Genomic DNA, 21065 nt, shown 5'->3' on the forward strand with positions numbered 1-21065 from the left:
CCAGATTCTCCTGTGGGGAACAACTGACAACACAACTGCAACACGCTACTCATGGGAGATTGTAAGTACATTTTTAAATGTCAGAATTACACACAAAGATTGTTGCATGTTGTCACACACCAATCTTTGTGTGCAACTTTTTTTTCTTTTTTAAATACAGATTTTCTTGTAATTGTGACAGATTTTTTTCTTTTTTCCAGAACTCCAAACATTGAGGACAATATTCCCATCACTCAGCATAGGAATACCAGCATGGAGATGTCCAGTACATCGTAAGCAGACACAACACACACACAAACTGTGCAGATTAGCTTGCACAACTTCTTTAGGGGTTAAATTAAAATTACCATAATATTTTTTATCAGATCCCTTTCACGTTGTGATGCCTTCCTTAAAAGCCCTGCATAAACATGTAATGACACAACTGCGATATATACAAAGATATATTCACATTTCCAGTCAGTACTGAGGTCCACGTGTGTTTCTTGTTAGTGTCCTGCCAGTGGTTGGCTTTGGGTCGATGGCTCGGACAGCCGGACTGCTGGAGATTGCTGTCAGGCTGTGCTTAAACCAGCGTAAACAACTGTGTCCTCATGTCTGGGTTCCCATCCTGAAACCCCAGCGATCCTGCATCCGTCCTCCAGCTTCAGAGCACTTATCCTCTGACATCTTGAGCCAAGTCTTTCCGCCCCATCCTTCCTCACCTTTCCTCGATGACTTGGACGACGGCGATGATGATGTGTTGTTCCCAATCAAGAGCAAACGTGTTGTTTTTGCCGACTCGCGGGGATTGTCTCTAACAGCCGTGCGAGTGTTTTCTGACAAAGAAGAGCAGTCTGACCTCGACCTGCTGCCATCACTGCAGTCTCTGGGCAGCATGACAGAGGATGGCTACAGCTGCACAGTCAGCACCTGCTGCCCAGGAACACAGCTCAAACTGGGCTTCCCGCAGCCATCTGCAAATTTCCAGGCCTTTCGTGCCAAGCTGGCAGAGAGCATGGTCATCTTGGAGAACTGCAGTATCAGCGAGAAGGCCCTCCGGGGTACCGTAAGGGTTAAGAATGTCAGCTACCAGAAGGATGTGCGTGTGCGCATCACCTTTGACTCGTGGCAGAGCTACAGAGACGTGCCCTGCACGTACCTGCAGAAACGCTTCGGAGGACCTCAGACGGACATCTTTGAATTTGACATTACTATTCCTAAAGTGCTAGATGCCAAAAGGAAGATTGAGTTCTGTTTAAGTTATTTGCCAGGAGGGCACAGCGAGCCTTTTTGGGACAATAACGATGGACAGAATTACAGCATTACAGTGAGCGTGAACTCACATCTGTGCCATGGGAAGAATCTAAGTGAAAGGTCATGACTCACTAAACCTAGAAGTGATCCTGTTTTTTTCCCACCTTCGTGTATACTGTATCAGTCCTGGGTGAAGGTTTCGTGTACATTTTTGTGTTTTTCTGTGAAACGTTACTTCTTTTATTTTTGATCATGTTTATACTGCTTAGTAACAGTTCTATATTTTAAAAATGTCTTTAAAACAGATCAGTTTTGGTGTCAGTTCCTTTCACGTTAAGCATCACACACTGTGTCCTGCATTTTGGCCCGTCACCACAGGATGAATTATTGTTGTGCGACAGGGAGGGGATCCCTTTCACTTTAGGCATTTCTGGGATTCCCATATAGGTCAGAGATTACTGGGCAGGGACAAACAGGAGGCCAATAGCAGAAGCCGCTAATCTTAGCACAGCTGCCAAAGAGCGACTGCAGGGAGCTTTGAGAGCTTCCTCATTACCTTTCTCTTATGTTCAAACACTGAACCTCCTCCTAATGGCTTTTACTGTTACAAAGTATCCTACTGTTCTGCAGTATGACAATTTCTTAGTCATAACCTTACATTTAAAGTGAAGCAGGAAAGTATTCAGTGAGGATGCTGGAAACTAACGTTCATGTTTCAGTGTAGTATAAGTGATTAGACTTCATTTTGTAGGAGAAACATGGCAGTGTATGTTGTTTGAGAGGTGATCACAATAAACTGAAATAATCTCCACAGGAAAAAAAAGAAGAAGTTTACATGCCGTCACACCAGCTTTGACTTGTCACAGCAAAGAAAGAGCAGGAGGACTGATGATGGCTGAGTAAGCTATGAAAGTGAGCAAGTGTCCATATTAGAAAAACGTCATCTTGACTATTATTTCCCTACTGCAACAAGTCAAAATGTCAGTTGTGAAAAAAACACATCAAAGGGAAAATGGGCAAAAACAAAAAGAACATCACCATGATGATGCCAGAAAAAACAGTCTTCTTAAGCCTGCTGTGTTTTCAGTGCATTTTTTTTTGTCATGGATGCATGTTCATTGTATTTCCAGCTGTGATTAGGATGGAGTAATGCTATACACACTTTTATAAGTCTTCTAGTTTAAATACACTATCTGGTCCAGGCAGGAGGGAGGAGGGAAAGCAGCACGAGTGCACCCTGAGAGGTGACTCTTTCCACAGTGTTCTGACCTACACATGATGGGCTCAACCATCTTTTTGCATCACAGCGTCTGTCTTGGCTGCAGACTTGCACACTTCAAGTTCTGCGCCAGCGCTTCCCTCAGCGTCCCACGCTGATGTTGCACACTTTGCAGCTCGGGTCTTTCTTGGCATTGGCGGTGGTCAGACTCATAAGCTGGTGCCCGCTGATTTGCTCCACGCCGCCCTGATCCAAGTGAACCGGCTCGGTGAACAGCACCTCGAGGATGACGTCGCTGGCGTGGCAGTACAAGGGCTCCTCCCCGGGTCTCTGAGAGGCAGTGTAAGTCAAAAAGGGGTTGGAAGCCAAGTCCAGCATAGGGAGGCGGGTGCGGCAGAAGGCATCTCCCTCTGAGCCAACAGGGGCAAGCACCAGCACCACATAGTGGTAGGCCGTGTACATGCAGTAGAAGTCTGCAAAATACAGGCAGATGTTGGGGTTCAGCAGGTGTCCAGCCGGGATCTGAAACCGCAGGGGTCCGTACGGGGAGTCTTTGGGAGGGAGCCCTGTATCAAACTCTGTGTTGCAGCTGAAGAAGACTCCATGCAGTTTTCCGCTGATGGGTGAGCCGTGACTCCCACTGGTGTCTTTGAGGGCTGGACGCATCAGACCTCCACACTCCTTTCTAATTCCATACATTAAAAAAGGAAAATGAGTTATTGCATTCCGTTCATATGGGAATGTATAATAAAGAGAAAAAGTGAAGTGCCTACCTGACATAATCAAAGTAGTCTGGGTGCTGGTTGCGATAAAAGACAGAGAATTTCAGCAGCCTCCCCGCTGAGCCCTTGGCCTTGTCGAGAAGCTGCTGTAGGTGCTCCATTGCGTAGTCTGCAAAGTTTAAGTTTTGAAGCTGTGAAACTACTTGAAGTCTACACTACTTTCAAAGGTTAATGACTATCTGGTGCTGAGACAGAATTGTGGGTTGTTGTCTTGCCATTTTTGTGCGCTGCACTTTTTTGTTCCTCTCTTGTATCACTTTGGTCAGATCTCTGATGTGTGACTGCATGCATAATCACTGTTATTTTAGTCACAACACACGAGTGCATGTCTTACCCCCAGTGCAAAACTCCACCACCTGGCTCCACTCTGAGACCAAGTAATCACCATCTGGCTGTCGGACAGCAGTTTGAACAGCAACACAATATTCTGTCCGCGGGCTGAGGAACCAGTGTCCCCTCACTGCCATGGGGAGAGGCACGGCTTTGGCCACCAGCTTGGTCGGCACGTCCTGCAGGATGAAGCAGGAAGCAGGTGACACCAGGGTACAGGATGCAAGCCTTTAACGGTCTGCCGCATGCATCATTTACATTTCAAAGCCGATGCAGATGCAATTGTTAGTCAAGCATTTCCTTCCATAAACTTTGCCTTTATTAGTGTGAGATTCCATTTTTAAGCCCCAGCTGCTGTAACTAGGATACATCTAATCAAAACAGCAGCTTCGTTTTGACCAAGGCCTCTAAGCAGCACAGCTAATTACTACAGGCTCAGAGGTCCATATATCCATAGTAACATCTCTGATGCAAGTTTGTTTGTGCCTCTTCGTGTATCAGAGAGAAATCATATCCTCCATCTAAGAAGAGCTCGCTCAGCCTGCCTTGATTTCACAAAAGCACTTTTTAGTTTGTGAATGCGTGCTGCAATAATATGCCATAATTACAGTCGGCATTTTGCATCTGCGGAGATAGCAACTGTTTCTTTTCATTATCATTATTTCAGGCTACAGGCATGCCATCAGTATAACTATTAAAAAGAACACGAGAAAAAAAGGGAAGAAAATTTAAAAAATGATTGGAAGGAAAAAATACGTTTTGAAATGTATAAATAGAGAATAAGGCTTGTGGTGGCTTTGGATGTGTGGAGCAGGCAAGAGGGAATGCATAGCTGTTGAAGTCTTTGGAGTTAGTAGGGTTTCATCATTAAGTTTAAGTTTAATTATGCCACAGTTTATTTTTAATGTCTGAGTAATAGCTCATAGTGCTGGCGGGGGCACAGAAGTGACCCTATGTGATAATGACTTCTCTAAAAGCCATCTGGGGTCAAACGTGCTGGAAGTGCTGGTAGAAGTTCATCATCATTTGGGGCTGCTTTGTTACCACAGTGCCTGTCAGCTTGCAGACACTGAGGGAAAAAATATTAATTTGAAAGCGGACCAAGAAAATTTCCATTTGAATTTCAGGACAGAAGTCAATATGAGAGCGGACTTAACAAGATGATGATCAACAGCAAGTTAATGAACCACAGAAAAGCTGCAGGTTTCAGAATGGCCAAATCATGACTTTAGCCCACTTGAGATGTGACTGTGACCTGAATAGAAGATGCACAATCATGAAATCTCAGAGTCCACAAAGGCCTCACAAGCAGCTACAGGAAATGAGCGATGAAGTTTTCGCTGGTAAAGGAGATAAAACAAGTTCATGAAGTGAAGAGTTCACAACTTTTTCCGCCTTGCACTGTAAGATGTGACTCAGCACTTCAGGTACAGATATGAACTGCTGTTGTGTTGAGTCATGTTATGTTTGTCTTTAATTGGGACGTCAGTGCTGAATGAAAATCAGACCGGGCTGTATGAGTAACATAGAGGTTCTGGTAACCACAAAGGAGTTCACCAGCTTCTGTGGAACTGCACACTGCATGAGTATTTCTAAAATTCATCCAAGTCAGCAATCTATCTTGCTCACACTGAAAAGTCTGCATAGCTGGAATAATGTTTAGATTAACTTAAAGTGGAACTAAGTTCAACAGGAGTTCCCGCCGTTCTGTGGGTCTGAGCCGCTATCATGGCTCAGAGCAAATGAGGATATGTCTTATATATCTAATATGACCCAGAGAGAGCAGATGGAAAGTAGCTGGTAGCTACACATCTCTTCCCTATGCTCAAGATTAATAGACTCTGACCAACATTAAAGATAAAACTAAAAAAAGATTTGTTGTCACATTATATCTGCGTTTCATGAAATCTTTTAAATTAATGAATTTAACCATGCACACGGGAAGGAATTAACATGAAAATACGTCTCCATGCTGCAGCTGAATTTGTCAGGTTTTGTCCACTTTCAAAAAAATATATAATAAAAGAAACAATGTGCAAGTGAGTCACTGGCCCGAAGCTGTTGACTGCACACATTTTCCTTTTCGCTTGTATTGGAAGTGACTGAAAGGGCACAACCACAGTTTTCTGTGTTCCGAGTAACAACGTGTAAGGCAGTCATCTGCTCAGCAAAGCAGACTTCGATGAAAATCAAATGATTTCCTGCCTCGTTCGTGCTGCCCGCTGTTAATTAGGAAATGACGCACAGTAAACGGATGATGAAAACGAGCACTGTGACCGGTGTGAATCTGGAGCATGAGTCTAGATGACACCAATACGGAGCAGGCTGCCTTCGGGGAGAAGGTGGGGGAAAGGTATGTGAGGTCATGCTGGAATTACAGAATGATCAGACCCTGTGTTTGAAGCGGTTGGGGTCCCTGTTGGCCTTGCGGCTTAAGTCGATGAAGAAGTGTGTGGCTCTGGCCGTGTCCTCGGGGGTCATATCCCACATGATCCGAAAGGAGTCGCAGGTCACCTCACAAATCTGGATATTACAGGGGGTCGAAAGGGGAGCATCCATGTCTGTAATCTGCCATTAGAATTAGAGATAAAAGCACTGAGTTAGATTGTAATAAGGGGATGTAATACTGGTGCCCCAGATAGGGGTGGGGGTGGGGGATATCTGCTAAGAGATTAAACCGTGCCACTGTACAACAGTTCAAAACAAAACACCTCAGCTGAATGAAATTAACCTTTCATTTAGAGATCTGTGTCCAAGCTCTTTCTTCACTGCCCCCCCCCACCACCCTTAACTGACATTTCCCATCATTGCACAACTCGATACGCTCCCAGCTGAGTGACTGGCCCCTGTTCCCCCCCTCCTGCATTTCATAATCCACCTACAGCAGTCTCTCAGCAACCACATGTCTCGCTGCCTCCCTCAATCTTCTCCTGTAATTCGCAAGGAAGGGGTCACAAACAAAAACCTTTCCGCACCCGTCAGCAGGCATCCAAACGTAAAAGGGAAAACTTTCTAAACATTTCTGTCTCCTTGCTGATATCTGCTCCTTTTCAAAACTGCAAGCGACGCGACTCCTTTCAGCTCAAGGAAAGCAGGGAGGTTTAAGCATCTGTAGCAGGTGATGTATGATCATATTTCCTGAGCTGCCCATCAGCAGTTCGATCTAGGCTGCTGCACATAGCCTTGAGTGTCAGGCTGGGAGCAATCTGTTGGCCAGCCTGTGTTTGTCCCATTAACTGTCACCTACCCTCCTCTTAAATGATGGTAACTCTCTTCAGTGTGTCCACAGTGCTCCTGTTTATCCCAGCTTGCTTGCAGTTTTCATCAGTCTAGTGTTACTGCAATAGTCTCCTCCACAGCTACAGTATATTTACTGATCTCTTGCAGTATTTTCAACACCAAAAGCAGCATTTTGCATATTTCTCTTATTAGCCCTGGCACAGTGAGCACGTGGCAAATATGTGTTCAAAAATAACTCCCCCCGTTGTGCTCCCTGTGATCCTACAAATTGCCTGGTTTAGAGTCATTGTCTGATTGCCGGGTCTGCTAAGGTGCGCCCCACCCGTCAGTGTGATGGACAGGCTGCGGTAGCTCATTAAAACCTGTGAACTGTGAAATTTGTGCGATGGCTCGTTCACACGGGCAACCGGGGCAGGGAGCCGCACCGTGCACGTGCAGTTCCACGCGTCTGTTTTCCAGCTGCTGTTCTCTTTTCTTGCCATAGTGTGCCTTTTTTTTCAGAGATAGAAACTGGGGCAACAGAAGATTCTCTCAGGACAAGTCATCAAAGCTCCCCGTGCGTCTGCATATGCTCCACTTTTGGATGGCAGAGATGTGAACACAGTTCAAATTCAGGTTGTTATACCATTCACACAATTACATTTCTCTCACTTAGAAAAAAACACACCAGTGTGAGCCAATTATCTCCACCACATTACCAGCTTTAACAGACAGCTGCTCCACATAAAGCAATGTGGTCTAACTAATAATTATTATGAGTACACATCATAACTCATAATTCATCTAGAAGTGCATAATTAGGCTACAGTTCACATCTCTGGCTGAAGTACATAACACACACACAGATGTTGTGCTGTAATCATGCATATGGAGCAGGGCATAGAAAGCAGCTCTCTGGTTCAAAGCTACGTTTCTTCTTCTTCTTCTTTGAGGAGAATAGTTTAAAAGACATTTACATAGCTAGGCGAGAGGGGAGGAAAAGGCGCAACCTTCTCGCTTTAGTTCTTAAACTGGGATGCTGAAAAGGCAGTCGCCGGGTATGAAAATGGAAATATTATCTCTTCGTTAAAGTAGTTTGAAGCGATGCACAGTTGGCACTGACATTTACCAGAATGACGCCCAATCTCTTTACACGAATCAGTCAGGGCTGCCATGTGAAATGTCCTCGCAGTCGCACGCAAAATGTCATTGGTGGGATTTAATAAATACCCAAAGTTGGCAGGGGGGAAAAATGCATGTTGACACCAAAAGAATAACAATCTGTAAATAAAACTCCAGCATCTGCTGCATTCATCTGACTTCATGTCAAATATATTTGGAGAAAACACACACACACACACACACACACACACACACACACACACACACACACACACACACACACACACACACACACACACACACACACACACACACACACCCAGGATAAGATCATTTGATGTCAACAACTTGTAAATAGACTCGTTTAATAAATTGATTCATTTTCTGGGACTCAGAATAATGTAATGTGAAGAATAATGTAAAAAAAATTCCTTACTTGTATGAGGCTCAAATTTGAGATGGTAGAAGGTCGTCTTATTTCGCTTTCTAATTGCCTGCTATCGTTCAGCCGATGATAGATCCTCCAGGAAAACTGATTAGGAGGTGAAACGAACACACAGCCTCCTCTCTTCCTCTTTCTCCGTCTGTTTCTCTCTCTCTGTGTCACACAAACACTCTAACCCCCCACCTCCCACTTCCTGCCTCCCTCTCTCCCCCCCCCCCTCCCAATCTCATTTTTCGCTCTGGGCGCTGCACGATGATAACTTGACTCCTCTGCACCCATAAAGGATGAATTAAAAGCTGAAAGAAGGAAAGGGGGGATAAAAAAAGAGAGAAGATTTTTCCAGTTGCAGTGTGACCGCAGCGAGACACTCAGTGTACCTCGGCAGCATCGGAGCTCTCGCCAGCCAACCGTGCGCAGCACATCACATCACTCGCTTGTAAATCTGCCCCGAAGCACAAAATCCAAATATACTCTAATCTGAACACTGAACTGCCAACATAAATGTCACCTCTCAGATATGGAGAAAGTCTGGGCTCTGGGAGTCTGAAGGTAGAAAGAATAACTGCTTTTTGCGCACTCAACTTGCCACACATTATTCTAAACAAATTACACTGTGAGTGGTGGCCCATAAAATTACACAGAGTCCTGTCAAGACCTCAAAAAACATACATGTGCCAACTGTCATGCCATATGGACCAACTCCACAGGGCATCTCCTTCTGGCCTATTCGGAGGTGGGGGATGCCACTATCTAAGTCCTGAGTAATCAGATTTCCACTTGCATTCATTTTCTGTGGGATGTTTTTGTTGTTTTTTTTGTGCTTGTTCGACCTCACTGGACAATTTAATTTAGGATTGCATCAGAGATTAAAGAGACCCTCCCCAGATTAATGCATATAATCTGCTACTAAAACAATAGACATGAGTGTAGGCTAAAGAGAGATAACAAAGGGATGAATTCATAGTGCTAGTGAAGTCCTTTCACTGTGTTTTATTTCGAAAAAAATGACAAAGATATAGTGCCTTAATTCCACACACTGTGTGGCATATTGAAAAGCTTCATTTATTTCCAGACAGCCACAGATAAGTGATACCCCTAGAGTATAATTAAACTGCAATCATCCATCATTAGTCATGCCATGACAGCCTCTGTCCAAATAACCTTCCCTGCTTCAGAAATGGGAATAACCAGTTTTTTAGGAGAGCAGTAGGTGTGCGTGTAGAGAAAGCAGAATCTGGCCCCATGTTATGGTTACAAATTGGCATATTTGAGTTGTGTTTTTAAAACAAATATTGTAAATTTATTCTAGACTCATTCAAGTATTTGCCGAGAGGTCCTTCCCTTATCAAAGGGACCAGGCACTGTTTGACCCAGGTTACCAAAAGTCTGTGGCACCCCTAGGAGGAATATACTATTACTACATTTACATAAGCGGATGCTCCCAGAATAATGTGTTACACAGATGTTCAGTCCGCATACTGGGAGAATCTGTGTCCACCAAATTATGAACAAACTCCATAAAAAGTTTTATTAGCAACTTGGCATTTTCTCTGAATAGATGAAATATTCTCAGCACATTTGCAAAACTCGAATTACACATTACGTGTTATATGTAAAGACTGTTAATCCTCATGTGGCCACATGGGAGCTATACTGATATAAATAGTGTGATGTTCAAAATCTTAAACTAAATTTGGGAACCCAAATTCAGTATAATGCAAAAACAGAAGCTGTATAATTTGTATCAACCTTGAAAGTCAATATCTGGAATGAACATTTTTATTCTTCAGCACAGTCTGTTAGGTAGTTTCATTGTAATTTATTTAGTCTTCAGGAATAGCTCTCCAGGATTCTGGAAGGACATCCAAAGCTGTTCTTTGGATGGTGGCTGCTTTTTGTTCCATTCTCTGGCAAGATGATTCCACACTTCTTCAGTAACGTCTTGTTTCTTCAAGACACGACTCTTTGAACTCGTCTGCAGTAGATAGTATTTTAAGTATGCCACTGAACAGGCTGAATCGGAGGGCCAGCTCTGTTCTAGGATGCCCTCTAGACCCAGGGGAGGTGGTGAGTGACAGGAGAATGGTGGCTAAGCTGTCATTCCTGTTGGACAACATCTCCCACCCCATGCAGGAGACTCTAACAGCACTGAACAGCTCCTTCAGTGGCAAGCTGCGGCACCCCTCTTTCCTTCCCACTGCTGTCAGACTCCACAACAAAGACTTCGCAGTATTTTATTCTGTTGTATATAGTATCTTGTTCTTATTATCTTATCCTATTCCAGGGTTTTTCTTATTTTTTGGTACTGTAACTGTGCACTGTCCACTTTCTGCTGTGACACAACAAATTTCTGACATGTGGGACTAATAAAGGTTATCTTATCTTATCTTATCTTATCTTATCTTATCTTACTTATCTCAGCCTTTCACTTGTCCAGTTTCCTCAAATTTCTTAAGGACACACTCCACACCATGTTAAGATATGCCAGGTTGTCACCTTATACTTCTTTGGGAACCACATTGCTGACTCCCAATAATAGTATTTTATGTTTATCAAACTGTGTTATGTTTGGCATATTTTGTAGATTCAACAAAAGAAACAGGAACTAGTAACAAAGTACCTAAAGACACAATTTAAAATTTAATGCCAAATGAAACACGATTCTTTGCTAACTGATCTGTTATGTGTAAACACAATAGTGGTTCAAGTGTTTTGGCTACAAATAACAGACAGACCGAACTGAAAATGAACCAGAAAGCAGCAGATCTCCAAAAAAAAGAGAGCTTTGAATCACCTTCAGAAAGCCCAGGAAACTCTTGCTCTAGACTACTTAAAAATTAGCAGAAAGTCTGGCTTCTTGGAAACAAAATATAAAGAAATGAGGGGTGAGTCAAGACTTTTGCATGGACCAAATACCAAATTTACAATTTGGTATTATTAGTCTGTCCTTTCCTGCTCTGTCTTTCTCTCATCCTTCTCTGCATCTTCTATATTATACATTCTATATTATGTATTTACACAATTACAGGTCAGGAGAACCTTTTCACACCCTGCTGCCTAAAATGAAGTTCAATTATATAATCTAGAACAGTATTATATTATGAGATTATTAAGGGATCTTAATAAATTTCAAAGTGATTCAGCTGTGTTCGACCTACTCACAGCTGCGCATAGGAGCGAACAACGGCCTCTTCCGTTTACTTATGATTATGAGCATCAGTGAATAGCTACTGCAGATCATCGCATTTGGTGTGTTTTATAACAAAGCATATTTATATGTCAGTAAAATAACATTTTTCATATATATACATAAGTCGATCTAAATGTATTAATGTACGCCGGTCTATCGAGTTCCGTGGTGAACATGCGTATGTTTCTGCGCAGGTTTGATCCACCTGAACTGAGTGGACGGTGACAAATGCGGAAGTGTCATGGCGTCGTGCTGCAGAATCATCAACACTGTCATGCAGTGTCCCACACAGCACTGGTAGAAACAGTCTGTAATGACTCTGGGGTTTTGGATTAATATTTCATAAGGACGTCAGAGGGACAATAACGTAAGTAGGCGAGAAAGCACAGCATATGAAAAGTTCGTCCTGAAAGTTAAAACAAAGTCTCCCGTGTCATTGTATTTCACTGGAATGTGGCCACGTGTTGCTGAGGTAGTCTAAAATCATTTCAAAGAATTAAAATGTGTCTGCAGGATCTCTGTTTATAGTGATACAATAACGTGTCAGTAATTTATGTCACAGTGTTATAAGCGCTACTTTAGTAAAAACACAAAAAGTAGAAGCTCAGATTTACATTGTTGTCTGTGTTCAGAACAAAAAGATAATGTATATTACAACGAAATTAATAAGTACATACTACATGAATCAATTATGTCAACAGTATGTTCTGCGGTCTTATAGAGCAGGGTATATATCTATATTCACCCTTTAAAATCTGAAGTCACATTTAAACATATAATACTATATAATATAAACATTTAATCCTTTTTAACATTAAGATTTTAATTTAAAAAAAATAAGAAAATTCTATTTCAGCTTTCATGCTGCATTGGACCAATGGGACAAGCTGTACCATTTAAAAACAAAAATAAATAAATAAACCAGTAGCTAGTTTAATTGAGTTCTTTTTCTAACTTCGCTCGGTGTTTCACTATGGGAATCGCCTCGGCGTGACCAACTACGGAAGCTCCAATGACACCACATCTGTCTATGACAGACCTGTCGAGCCGTGCTCAGGGCTCCGCCCCCTCGTACTAACACGGCCGACCAGCTCCTCCTAACTCATTCTTGCTTTCTTCCCGTGAGAAACTACTTTGAGCTCCCTCAGCGCATCCAGGCTAACTTGATTAGCTGCTTAACAGTTCTCAGGCGTCCCGTGTAGGAGTACGTCGCCGAACGCAGTTTTTCCGGTTCCAGTTTGGATCGTGCTGAGTAAGTCCTTCGAAAGAAGTGTACTTAGAGTTGCACTGTGGAACAGCAACCGCGTCAGGCGAGCTGTCCCAGCGGTTCCTGGTTTTAGTTAGCGAGGTAGCCGACGTTGTGTGACTCGGGCTAACGCGTTACGGCGAGCTGTTCGTTCAGTGTCCGGCTAGCATTAACTTGTTAGCAGGCCACGAACCACATTAGCGTCTCACTAGCATTAGCTTGTTGGTCGACGTAGGGTTCGGTTAGCATTAAGTTGCTAACGATATTGGCTAGCGGAGTGCAGCCAACGTGTCACGACGAGCTGACTCCCGCCGCGACTAGATCGGATTTAACACCCGCTGCTAGTCCTAGTTACTTACGGGCTAACGTGTCGAGACGAGCCTGGTGTAGCCTAGTCTCACCCCTTTCCGCTAACCATGTCTACGGCTCCTACTCCCGCCAAAAGGTCGGAGCCGAAGGCTAAAGAGGCTGCATCCCGCCCGTGCCCCGCATCATGCGGTGCCACCATCTCGGGCAGGGACCCTCATCCAATGTGCATCGTCTGTATGGGTGCCAAGCATGCTCAGGCTTCACTGGCGGACCCTCAGGGATGCCCACACTGTGCTTTGATGCCAGAGAAAGTCCTGGAAAGGAGGCTGAGAGTAGCAGTAACGAACAGTCAGGACCCCTGCCTGTCGGCTGCTACTGCTACGAGCGATATCCGTCATCCGCGAGCCTCCACAAGCTGGGCGGACATGATGGAAGAAGAGTCCCCGCTCATGCCCCCATCGTTCGAGGACCTCCTCGATCAAAACGTGGGCGAGCCGGGTGGCGAGGACGCGGAGGGCGATGCCGACTCCGACCTCCTCGACCTGGAGGACATGGATGAGGAACAGGAGGATGACTCTACCTTTCCTCCCCAGCAGTCCAGGCCACCGAGTGGGGCTGAAGTTGCACCCCTGGTGGACAGCAATTTGTACGAGGTCTGTAAACGGGCTGCTGCCAAGCTAGGCATCCCATGGCTAGCCGCCCAGGATGCCGAAGGGGCAGAACGTGACTTGTATGACGGCAAGAGGCTCCCACCAGCCTTGCCGCCATCAAAGCAGCTTCTGCCAGCAGTCCCAGCCTGCATGAAAGAAATGAGTCGCTATTGGTCAAGCCCTTTTAAAAGCAAGCTTCCGACCAAGGGCTGCTCTAAGCTTGAGATCCAGGGGATGGGTGAACTGGGGCTGACTGAACCCCCAGCAGTGGAGCCTTCAGTGGCGTATCACCTTCACCCTAACCGCAGGGCAATCTCAGCTTCTTCTAGCATTTCTTTGCCCAACAAGATAGATCGCCTCACGGCATCTATTTATCAAAGGACATACAAATATGCTGCACAGTCAGTGTGCTCGCTTAATGCAGTCACACTGCTATCAGCATATCAGGCAGAAATTCTGGAAGACATGGGCCGTCAGCTTGACTCGGGTTCCCCGAACCCAGCCCTCTGGGATGAAATCTGCGTGGTTAATGATCTCATTCTTCGCTCCTCCAGGGGAGCAGTCCAAGGGTGTGGTCGCGTTATGGGCCTTGCAGTCTCGGGTGAGAGAGCCTTGTGGCTAAACCTGTCAGGCCTGGGTGATGCTCAGAAGGCTGAGGTCATGGATGCAGCCTATGACCCAACCAAGGGTCTCTTTGGCCCAGCCCTGGAGAGAATGAGAGAAACAAGCACCCGCAGAAAGCAGGAGGGTGAAGCATTCAATCTCTGCTTACCCAGAAAACCTAACTCTCAGCCCCAGCAGGTGCCAAGAGCTGGCTTTGCAGCAACAGCAGCAGCTGCGAGAGGGAGACAGAGTGGGGTCAGAATGCAGAGAGGAGCAGGAGGCCAGCAGGGTGCCCACCAGGCCAAGGTAGAGAACCGAAGACCTTGGGGCAAGCATTCCTTTGCAGCAGTTGCTGCAAAGAACAAGCCGTCACACCCCGGAGAGGGAAAAAAGAAGCGGTCAGCCTAGCACACCTGCAGCATTCTGTGTCACCCCTCTTTTCTTCCCCAAAGAGAAGGAAGGTGTTAGAAGGGGTAACCAAATCACTCCAAAGTTCAGGGTCTCCGGAAGTTTCCAGTTCACCAGGAGCACCCTCTCAGTCTCCTCCTCCAGTTCAGGGAGGACAGACTTGTGGACAAATGGCGCAGTGTCACCAAACACTTCTAAACACTCTGTCTGTGTCACCAAGCGCTGCCCAGAGTCACCAGACACTTCACTGTGGTTTGGGGGTAACAAAAGAAATAAAACGTGCATTTCTGCAGCCAGGCAGTTTGCCAAGGGCAGAATGTCCCCCCAGTTTCAAAATAAAAACAAAAGAAAATCACTGCAATTATGTGTTCCCAGCTCACGCTCTTCCCGAGGGGGAGAGCCCCAACTCCTTCCGGGAGACAGGGGTGACGTCACGCTACCGCTTCTTCAGAGGCCCACTCGCAGAGCGGCTGGAGCGGTGGCGCGCATGCGCAGTTCATCCCTGGGTCTTGTCAACCATTTCCCATGGTTACAGACTATAGTTTGCGGCAAAACCACCGAGATTCGGCGGAGTGTCAGCTTCTGTGGCCAGTCGCGATTCAGCGAATGTGCTGGAGGAGGAAATATCCTCCCTGTTACACAAACAGGCGATCGGAGCGGTTCTGAGCGAAGAAGCTCAGCAGGGCTTTTACTCCCGCTATTTCCTCATCCCGAAAAAGGACGGAACGTCGCTCCGTCCTATTCTGGATCTGCGTGTGTTAAACAAGCATTTGAGAAAGTACACGTTCAGAATGCTCACACACAAGACGCTTTGTCGCTCAATTCACACAGGCGATTGGTTTGTTACAATCGACCTATCAGACGCATATTTTCACATCGCCATTTATCCTCCACACAGGAAATATCTCAGGTTCGCTTATCAGAGCGTAGCGTACGAGTTTCAAACTATCCCATTCGGGCTATCCTTAGCTCCGAGGGTGTTCAGCAAATGTGTGGAGGCAGCGCTGTCTCCGTTAAGGAACAGCGGCATCAGAATATTTTCTTACATAGACGATTATCTAATATGCTCACGATCGCGCGAGCAGGCGATCAAAGACTCCGAGGTGGTGGTGAATCACCTCACGGAGCTTGGGTTCACTATCAACCTGGAAAAGAGCCACTTGGAACCCGCACAGTTTACAGAGTATCTGGGGCTCAGAATAGACTCCATCTCTTATCGTATCGCACTTTCAGAGCGGAGGATCGCATCCTTCACTCACTGTCTTTCCCGTTTTCAGCTGGGGAAAGTCGTGCGGTTCCGACTCTGTCTCCGCCTCCTCGGCCTCATGGCCTCGGTGATATCGGTGGTACACTTGGGGCTGCTTATGATGAGAGATTTTCAGCAGTGGGTCGCTTCTCTGCAGCTGTGCCCTTGCCGACATCTCAGTCGTGGTGTAAAAATAACGCAGCCGTGTATTGCTGCTCTCCGGCCCTGGAGGAGCCCGACAGCTCTCGCGGCGGGGGTACCGCTCGGGGCAGTATCATCCAGGGTGACGCTGACCACAGATGCATCCCTGTCAGGTTGGGGTGCAACTATGATGGGCAGAGCAGTGAATGGCGTTTGGTCACAGAGACTCACTCTGAATCACATAAATGTGCTGGAGCTCCGCGCGGTGCTCCTAGCCTTACGGCATTTTCTGCCGTATCTCCGGGGTCAACATGTTTTAGTGAAAACAGACAACTCCACTGTAGTTGCTTATATCAACCGCCAGGGCGGCACCCGTTCCCGGCAGCTACACAGGTTAGCCAGGGAAATAATTATGTGGAGCAGCACTCGGCTCCTCTCCCTTCGGGCAACTCACGTGCCAGGAATTCTGAACAGGGGGGCGGACCTCCTGTCCAGAGGAAATCCACTGTTCGGAGAATGGAGGCTTCACCCACAGGTGGTGGAGCAGATTTGGCAGAGATACGGCCGGGCTGCCGTAGATCTCTTCGCCTCGCGAGAAAACACACAGTGCCCCCTGTTTTTCTCCCTGTCAGACGCACACGCGCCACTGGGCGTGGATGCGCTGGCCCATCCTTGGCCAAAAACTCTGCTGTATGCTTTCCCTCCCCTCAGCCTGATCTCCCCAACACTGATCAGAGTGAGGGATCAGGGGCTGTCTCTGATTTTAATAGCTCCACGGTGGCCATCCAAACACTGGATAGCAGAAATCATCCAGCTTCTGGTGGACGAGCCATGGCCACTCCCCATCCGCAGGGACCTTCTGTCTCACGCGCGGGGGGAGATATACCATCCCCATCCAGACCAGGTTGCTCTCTGGGCCTGGCCCGTGAAAGGTGGAATTTGAAGGCAGCAGGCATGCCTCCGAAGGTTATTGAAACCATTCAGAATGCCAGAGCCTCCTCCACCCGTTCCATTTACAGCAGTAAATGGCGTGTTTTTGAAGAGTGGTGCCATGAAAAGCAGATTATCCCTTTTCAGTGTTCAGTGGTGGAGCTGTTGTGTTTTCTTCAAGACTTGCTGGACAAAAGGAAAGCTTTTTCCACTATAAAGGTCTATTTAGCAGCTATTTCAGCCTGCCACGTGGGGTTTGGTGATAAACCTGCTGGGCAGCACCCCCTTGTAGGTCGCTTCATGAGAGGAGCGCGTCGAACGCTCCCAGTTTCTAGACCACTGGTCCCTTTATGGGATCTGTCAGTCGTTTTAGACGCCCTCTCCCACCACCCCTTTGAGCCTATTGGGGCAGTGGGGTTGAAGTTTCTCTCTTTTAAAACCACTCTGCTGTTGGCTCTAACCACAGCCAAGCGAGTTAGTGAATTACAGGCTCTGTCTATTCACCCCTCTTGTTTCACTATGGGAATCGCCTCGGCGTGACCAACTACGGAAGCTCCAATGACACCACGTCTGTCTATGACAGACCTGTCGAGCCGTGCTCAGGGCTCCGCCCCCTCGTACTAACACGGCCGACCAGCTCCTCCTAACTCATTCCAAGCAGATTTCTTTCCGTGCCTAAGCAAGGAGGGAAGTGTTGGTGAAACACCTCACTCTGTTATCAAAGAACCAGGGATTACGTTAAGTAACCCAACGTTCTACAACATACTTCTAAATTGGAAAAATAAAGCTCCCCCAACTCACTCTGCCTTGTTAAGAGACACAATGTATCATTTACAGTTGGAGAAAATTACATTTTCATTGAGAGATAATGTTAAACAGTTTTTAATGTTAAACATTTCATTTGTTCTACAGACAGGCAACCCAACATTTAGCTTCATCATTATTAGGATTTTTATGCGTGATATCTGTTTGTAGACTTATATAATTGTATGTAATTATACATGTATATTGTATATTGAGGTAGGATCAAATGAGTTTACCTTTAAGTCTGTTTGTACCAACCCTTTCTTTATCTCATTATTGTTTAAAGTGTATTTTGTTGTTATTTTAGTCATGTTCAAAATAAATCAATCATTCAGTGGAGAAAGAAAAAAAAATATATATATGTCTCATTTTCAAGACCTATTCTACTTACCAGTTCCAGTCTTTGTGGAAGTAGAGTTTAAAATGTGCTAAGAGGCATAAGTACCAATGTAAAAATGTTCATACATAAAGTAAATATAGCTAAACAGTTAAGAGTAATCAATAGGCAGTAGCAGTAAGTAGCCTTGCAAGGCCAATTTGGCCATGTCCACATAGTGTGATTGGTAATCTGATCCAGGACTGTAACCATTGGCAATCGGCATGCTGACTGTTGAAATGTATGTTATATATAAATATGAGAATGTTATAAGAAACAATGTTAATATTTGTAATATCCATCCCATGGTCGATCCCCTGCCTTTGCCCCAATTCAGGATGTCGGACGCAGGTTCAGGCGACCCTGCTGGTCGGGTGCCGACTCCTGGAGGGAGCGGTAACAAAGGACTCCTGATGAGCCGTCGCCCGTCAGCTGGCATCTCTCCTGGCCGCCTCCCCACGATGCGATCCAGAGACCTCACATTAGGAGGAGTGAAGAAGGTCTGACATGCCTCTGTTTCACTAACTCACTCGCTTCATTTAACAACAACAACAGAAAAAAAAAGCGCAAATGGATACTTTAAATGAATACATTTGTTGTCTCATCTCTTGCATTTATCGTTCTTCTTTTTACTCTTTAGAAAACGTTTACACCCAACATTATTGGCCGAAAAGTTAAAGAAGAGTAAGTTCCCGAAGCGCTAAATAAATAAAGTGCAGACATCCAAAGCCAGCTGTTTCTTTGACTGTTATTTTCTCACACTAGAACAAAAGTTGAAGATGGGCAGAGGAGAGAGAGGAAGGAAACGGATCGAGGTCGGGGTCCCAGAATGAGAGGCAGGGGCCGAGGCCATCAAGAGCTCATCCAGTCGCACTCCATTTTTGAACAGGGGCCCGGAGACATGATGATGAAAAAGAGAGGTGGGAGACCCGGTGCTCCTCACGCATCGTTTACGTGTGTGTCTTACAGAGTCTCTATCGCACCAGCATAATTCTGTGTCACCCACACACACAGGCGGCTATGAAAGCGAGAGAGACGCTCCAAGCATGGGACCCTCGCCCATCATTAATATCAAAAAGGAAAAGCGAGAGACCGAGGAGGAGACCAAAGAGATCCTGCGCAAGCTGGAACGAGACAACGTGAGTCTCTTGGTTTTCACTCGTCTTTGTTTGCGTAACTAAATACGTACAATTTCATTTATATAGCACCTTTAGAATAAGACCTAAGGGACTTGCTTGGGTCATATAGCTGTAAAACATTCACTGATGTAACCTGGTTCTAGTCCATGATGAGCTCTAGTCAGAACGACAATCTTGAAATGGGCTCCGAGTTCAGCGGGGAGCCGGTGCAGCTGGATCAACAACGGTTTAAATGTATTTAGAAGATTTAGTCTGAATCCTCGCTGCAGGTTTTTGAACAACCTGCAGATGTTCCATGGGGTTTTTGCTTAGACAAGTAAAGGATTATATCTTTTTCCCAATGCTTATTGTGTTCTTTTAGTTTGTGGATGATCCCTTCCTGCGGAGTGAGAAGAGGAGCTGCCCTGTCCAGCTCCCCCTCGCTGTGTCAGGATGGGGATTCAAGGATGAATTTAGTGACGCTTCTATTAAAAATGAGAAGAAAGAGGAGGATTGTGAACCAATGGAGCCTGCAGCTGAAGGTAAATGTTTGTACCTGCGTTGGACTCAGAACTTGTTTAATTTCCTTTGCAGCATCATGAAATTAATCGTAACTTTGTCTTCAGTGAAACAAGAGCCAGAGGAAATTGAAATAAAGAAGCCCGAGGCAACTTGCAGGCCTCCTCCTCTCCCCGAGCCCGAAGTACTCCCTGACCTGCTGCACAGATGGAGTCTGAGCAAAGTGGAGGAGCTTTTCTTCATTCAGCTACCAGACTCGCTGCCCGGCCAGCCTCCCACAAAAGAGCACAAGCCGGTGAAAACAGAGGTGCAGTCAGAGGATGGGCAGTCTGTGCTCCTGAAAACAGAATCAGAGGTAAGCATACAGCTGGGGTCCAAGTTTAAGTCCACGATGTCGTCGTGTTCTTCTGAGTAGGTGGTGTTTTTATACCAAACAGGAGGAGAAAGCTGAGGACAACAGCTGCAATCTGAAGGATCTGCGGGAGGGTGTTGTGGGAAAGATGCTGGTACGCAAGTCTGGCCGAGTGCAGCTCATACTGGGGCAGGTGACGCTCGATGTGTCTCTAGGAACATCCTGCTCTTTCCTGCAGGTACAACACAAATTTATTTCTTTGAGGATTTTTTATGTCTTTTTCTGAGTAATGTATTTATTTCCATCTTCCAACATTCTCCTCCAATCTGTTGTATTTGCACGATAAAAACATTTCTGACGCGCTTTTCCTTCCATCCCTTCTATTCACAGGAACTTGTCTCTATCAATACAGAGGGGAAAACGGGTAACTTGACTGTATTAGGGAACGTCAAACACAAAATGGTTTGCTCACCGGACTTTGAAGCTCTGCTGGAGAGCAGTTCTTGATGCTCATCAGAGGAGCAGGCGACTGATCCTCCTCAAGTCCGATGGACAGTTGCGGAGAAGTTGACAAAAGGCTAGATACTACAAGGCTGCTGCACCCGTAAGGCTTACAAGTAGAGAGGTAGCTGGCTGAGATTTTGTGTTTACAGAGTGGTTATAAAACACTATCTATAATTAGGAAACAAAAGTTTTATTTTCTCTCATTCATAGAGTTTATTAATTCATGGTTGTAAGCTTGAATGACGTGCCAAGTATCAGTACCATTTTTCCTTCTCTGTATCTGAAATTACTTGAAAAGACTTTACATGGATGTAAA

General features: G+C 45.6%; 4 protein-coding genes across 5 annotated transcripts; 3 read left to right on the forward strand and 1 right to left on the reverse strand.

Moving 5' to 3' along the window:
- On the forward strand, nt 1-2257 carry ppp1r3c2b (protein phosphatase 1 regulatory subunit 3C2, duplicate b). 2 transcript variants are annotated; one of them, XM_085368072.1, is made up of 3 exons: nt 1-61; nt 201-272; nt 493-2255. In XM_085368072.1, exons 2-3 carry the CDS (start codon nt 253-255, stop codon nt 1361-1363), a joined length of 891 nt encoding a protein of 296 aa, XP_085224198.1. In that variant the 5' UTR covers nt 1-61; nt 201-252; the 3' UTR covers nt 1364-2255. The 2 variants fall into 2 exon arrangements, with proteins under 2 accessions (XP_085224198.1, XP_085224197.1); XM_085368071.1 differs by having other exon boundaries at nt 52-272; nt 493-2257.
- A 339-nt stretch (nt 2258-2596) lies between these two features.
- On the reverse strand, nt 2597-6129 carry phyhip (phytanoyl-CoA 2-hydroxylase interacting protein). The gene is made up of 4 exons (XM_085368073.1): nt 5959-6129; nt 3572-3746; nt 3229-3346; nt 2597-3140 (listed from the first exon to the last, which is right to left on the reverse strand). The coding sequence occupies exons 1-4, from the start codon at nt 6124-6126 to the stop codon at nt 2597-2599; spliced, it is 1005 nt and encodes a 334-aa protein (XP_085224199.1). The 5' UTR covers nt 6127-6129.
- A 5665-nt stretch (nt 6130-11794) lies between these two features.
- polr3d (polymerase (RNA) III (DNA directed) polypeptide D) lies at nt 11795-20987 on the forward strand. The gene is made up of 9 exons (XM_085368076.1): nt 11795-11910; nt 18594-18756; nt 18897-18940; nt 19022-19176; nt 19271-19395; nt 19757-19916; nt 20001-20248; nt 20331-20483; nt 20636-20987. Exons 2-9 carry the CDS (start codon nt 18595-18597, stop codon nt 20750-20752), a joined length of 1164 nt encoding a protein of 387 aa, XP_085224202.1. The 5' UTR covers nt 11795-11910; nt 18594; the 3' UTR covers nt 20753-20987.
- Nucleotides 13156-15054, forward strand: LOC146621031 (uncharacterized). The gene has a single exon (XM_085368074.1). The coding sequence runs from the start codon at nt 13206-13208 to the stop codon at nt 14757-14759; it is 1554 nt and encodes a 517-aa protein (XP_085224200.1). The 5' UTR covers nt 13156-13205; the 3' UTR covers nt 14760-15054.
- Nucleotides 20988-21065: the final 78 nt, after the last annotated feature.

Source organism: Diplotaxodon limnothrissa, linkage group LG12, assembly GCF_057381915.1.
Source record: "Diplotaxodon limnothrissa isolate DT_005_m linkage group LG12, D_limnothrissa_male_GT1.1, whole genome shotgun sequence".
Classification (NCBI taxonomy): domain Eukaryota; kingdom Metazoa; phylum Chordata; class Actinopteri; order Cichliformes; family Cichlidae; genus Diplotaxodon; species Diplotaxodon limnothrissa.

Excerpts from the sequence above, each read along its gene's own strand:
- ppp1r3c2b (XM_085368071.1), top strand. The coding sequence starts at position 52 with ATGGGAGATTGTAAGTACATTTTTAAATGTCAGAATTACACACAAAGA. Across the intron at positions 273-492 it reads ATGGAGATGTCCAGTACATC|TGTCCTGCCAGTGGTTGGCT; the intron begins GTAAGCAGACAC and ends GTTTCTTGTTAG.
- LOC146621031 (XM_085368074.1), top strand. The coding sequence starts at position 13,206 with ATGTCTACGGCTCCTACTCCCGCCAAAAGGTCGGAGCCGAAGGCTAAA.
- phyhip (XM_085368073.1), bottom strand. The coding sequence starts at position 6,126 with ATGGATGCTCCCCTTTCGACCCCCTGTAATATCCAGATTTGTGAGGTG. Across the intron at positions 3,747-5,958 it reads CCAACCGCTTCAAACACAGG|GACGTGCCGACCAAGCTGGT; the intron begins GTCTGATCATTC and ends TTCATCCTGCAG. Across the intron at positions 3,141-3,228 it reads GACTACTTTGATTATGTCAG|AAAGGAGTGTGGAGGTCTGA; the intron begins GTAGGCACTTCA and ends GTATGGAATTAG.
- polr3d (XM_085368076.1), top strand. The coding sequence starts at position 18,595 with ATGTCGGACGCAGGTTCAGGCGACCCTGCTGGTCGGGTGCCGACTCCT. Across the intron at positions 20,249-20,330 it reads TCCTGAAAACAGAATCAGAG|GAGGAGAAAGCTGAGGACAA; the intron begins GTAAGCATACAG and ends TATACCAAACAG. Across the intron at positions 20,484-20,635 it reads CATCCTGCTCTTTCCTGCAG|GAACTTGTCTCTATCAATAC; the intron begins GTACAACACAAA and ends TTCTATTCACAG.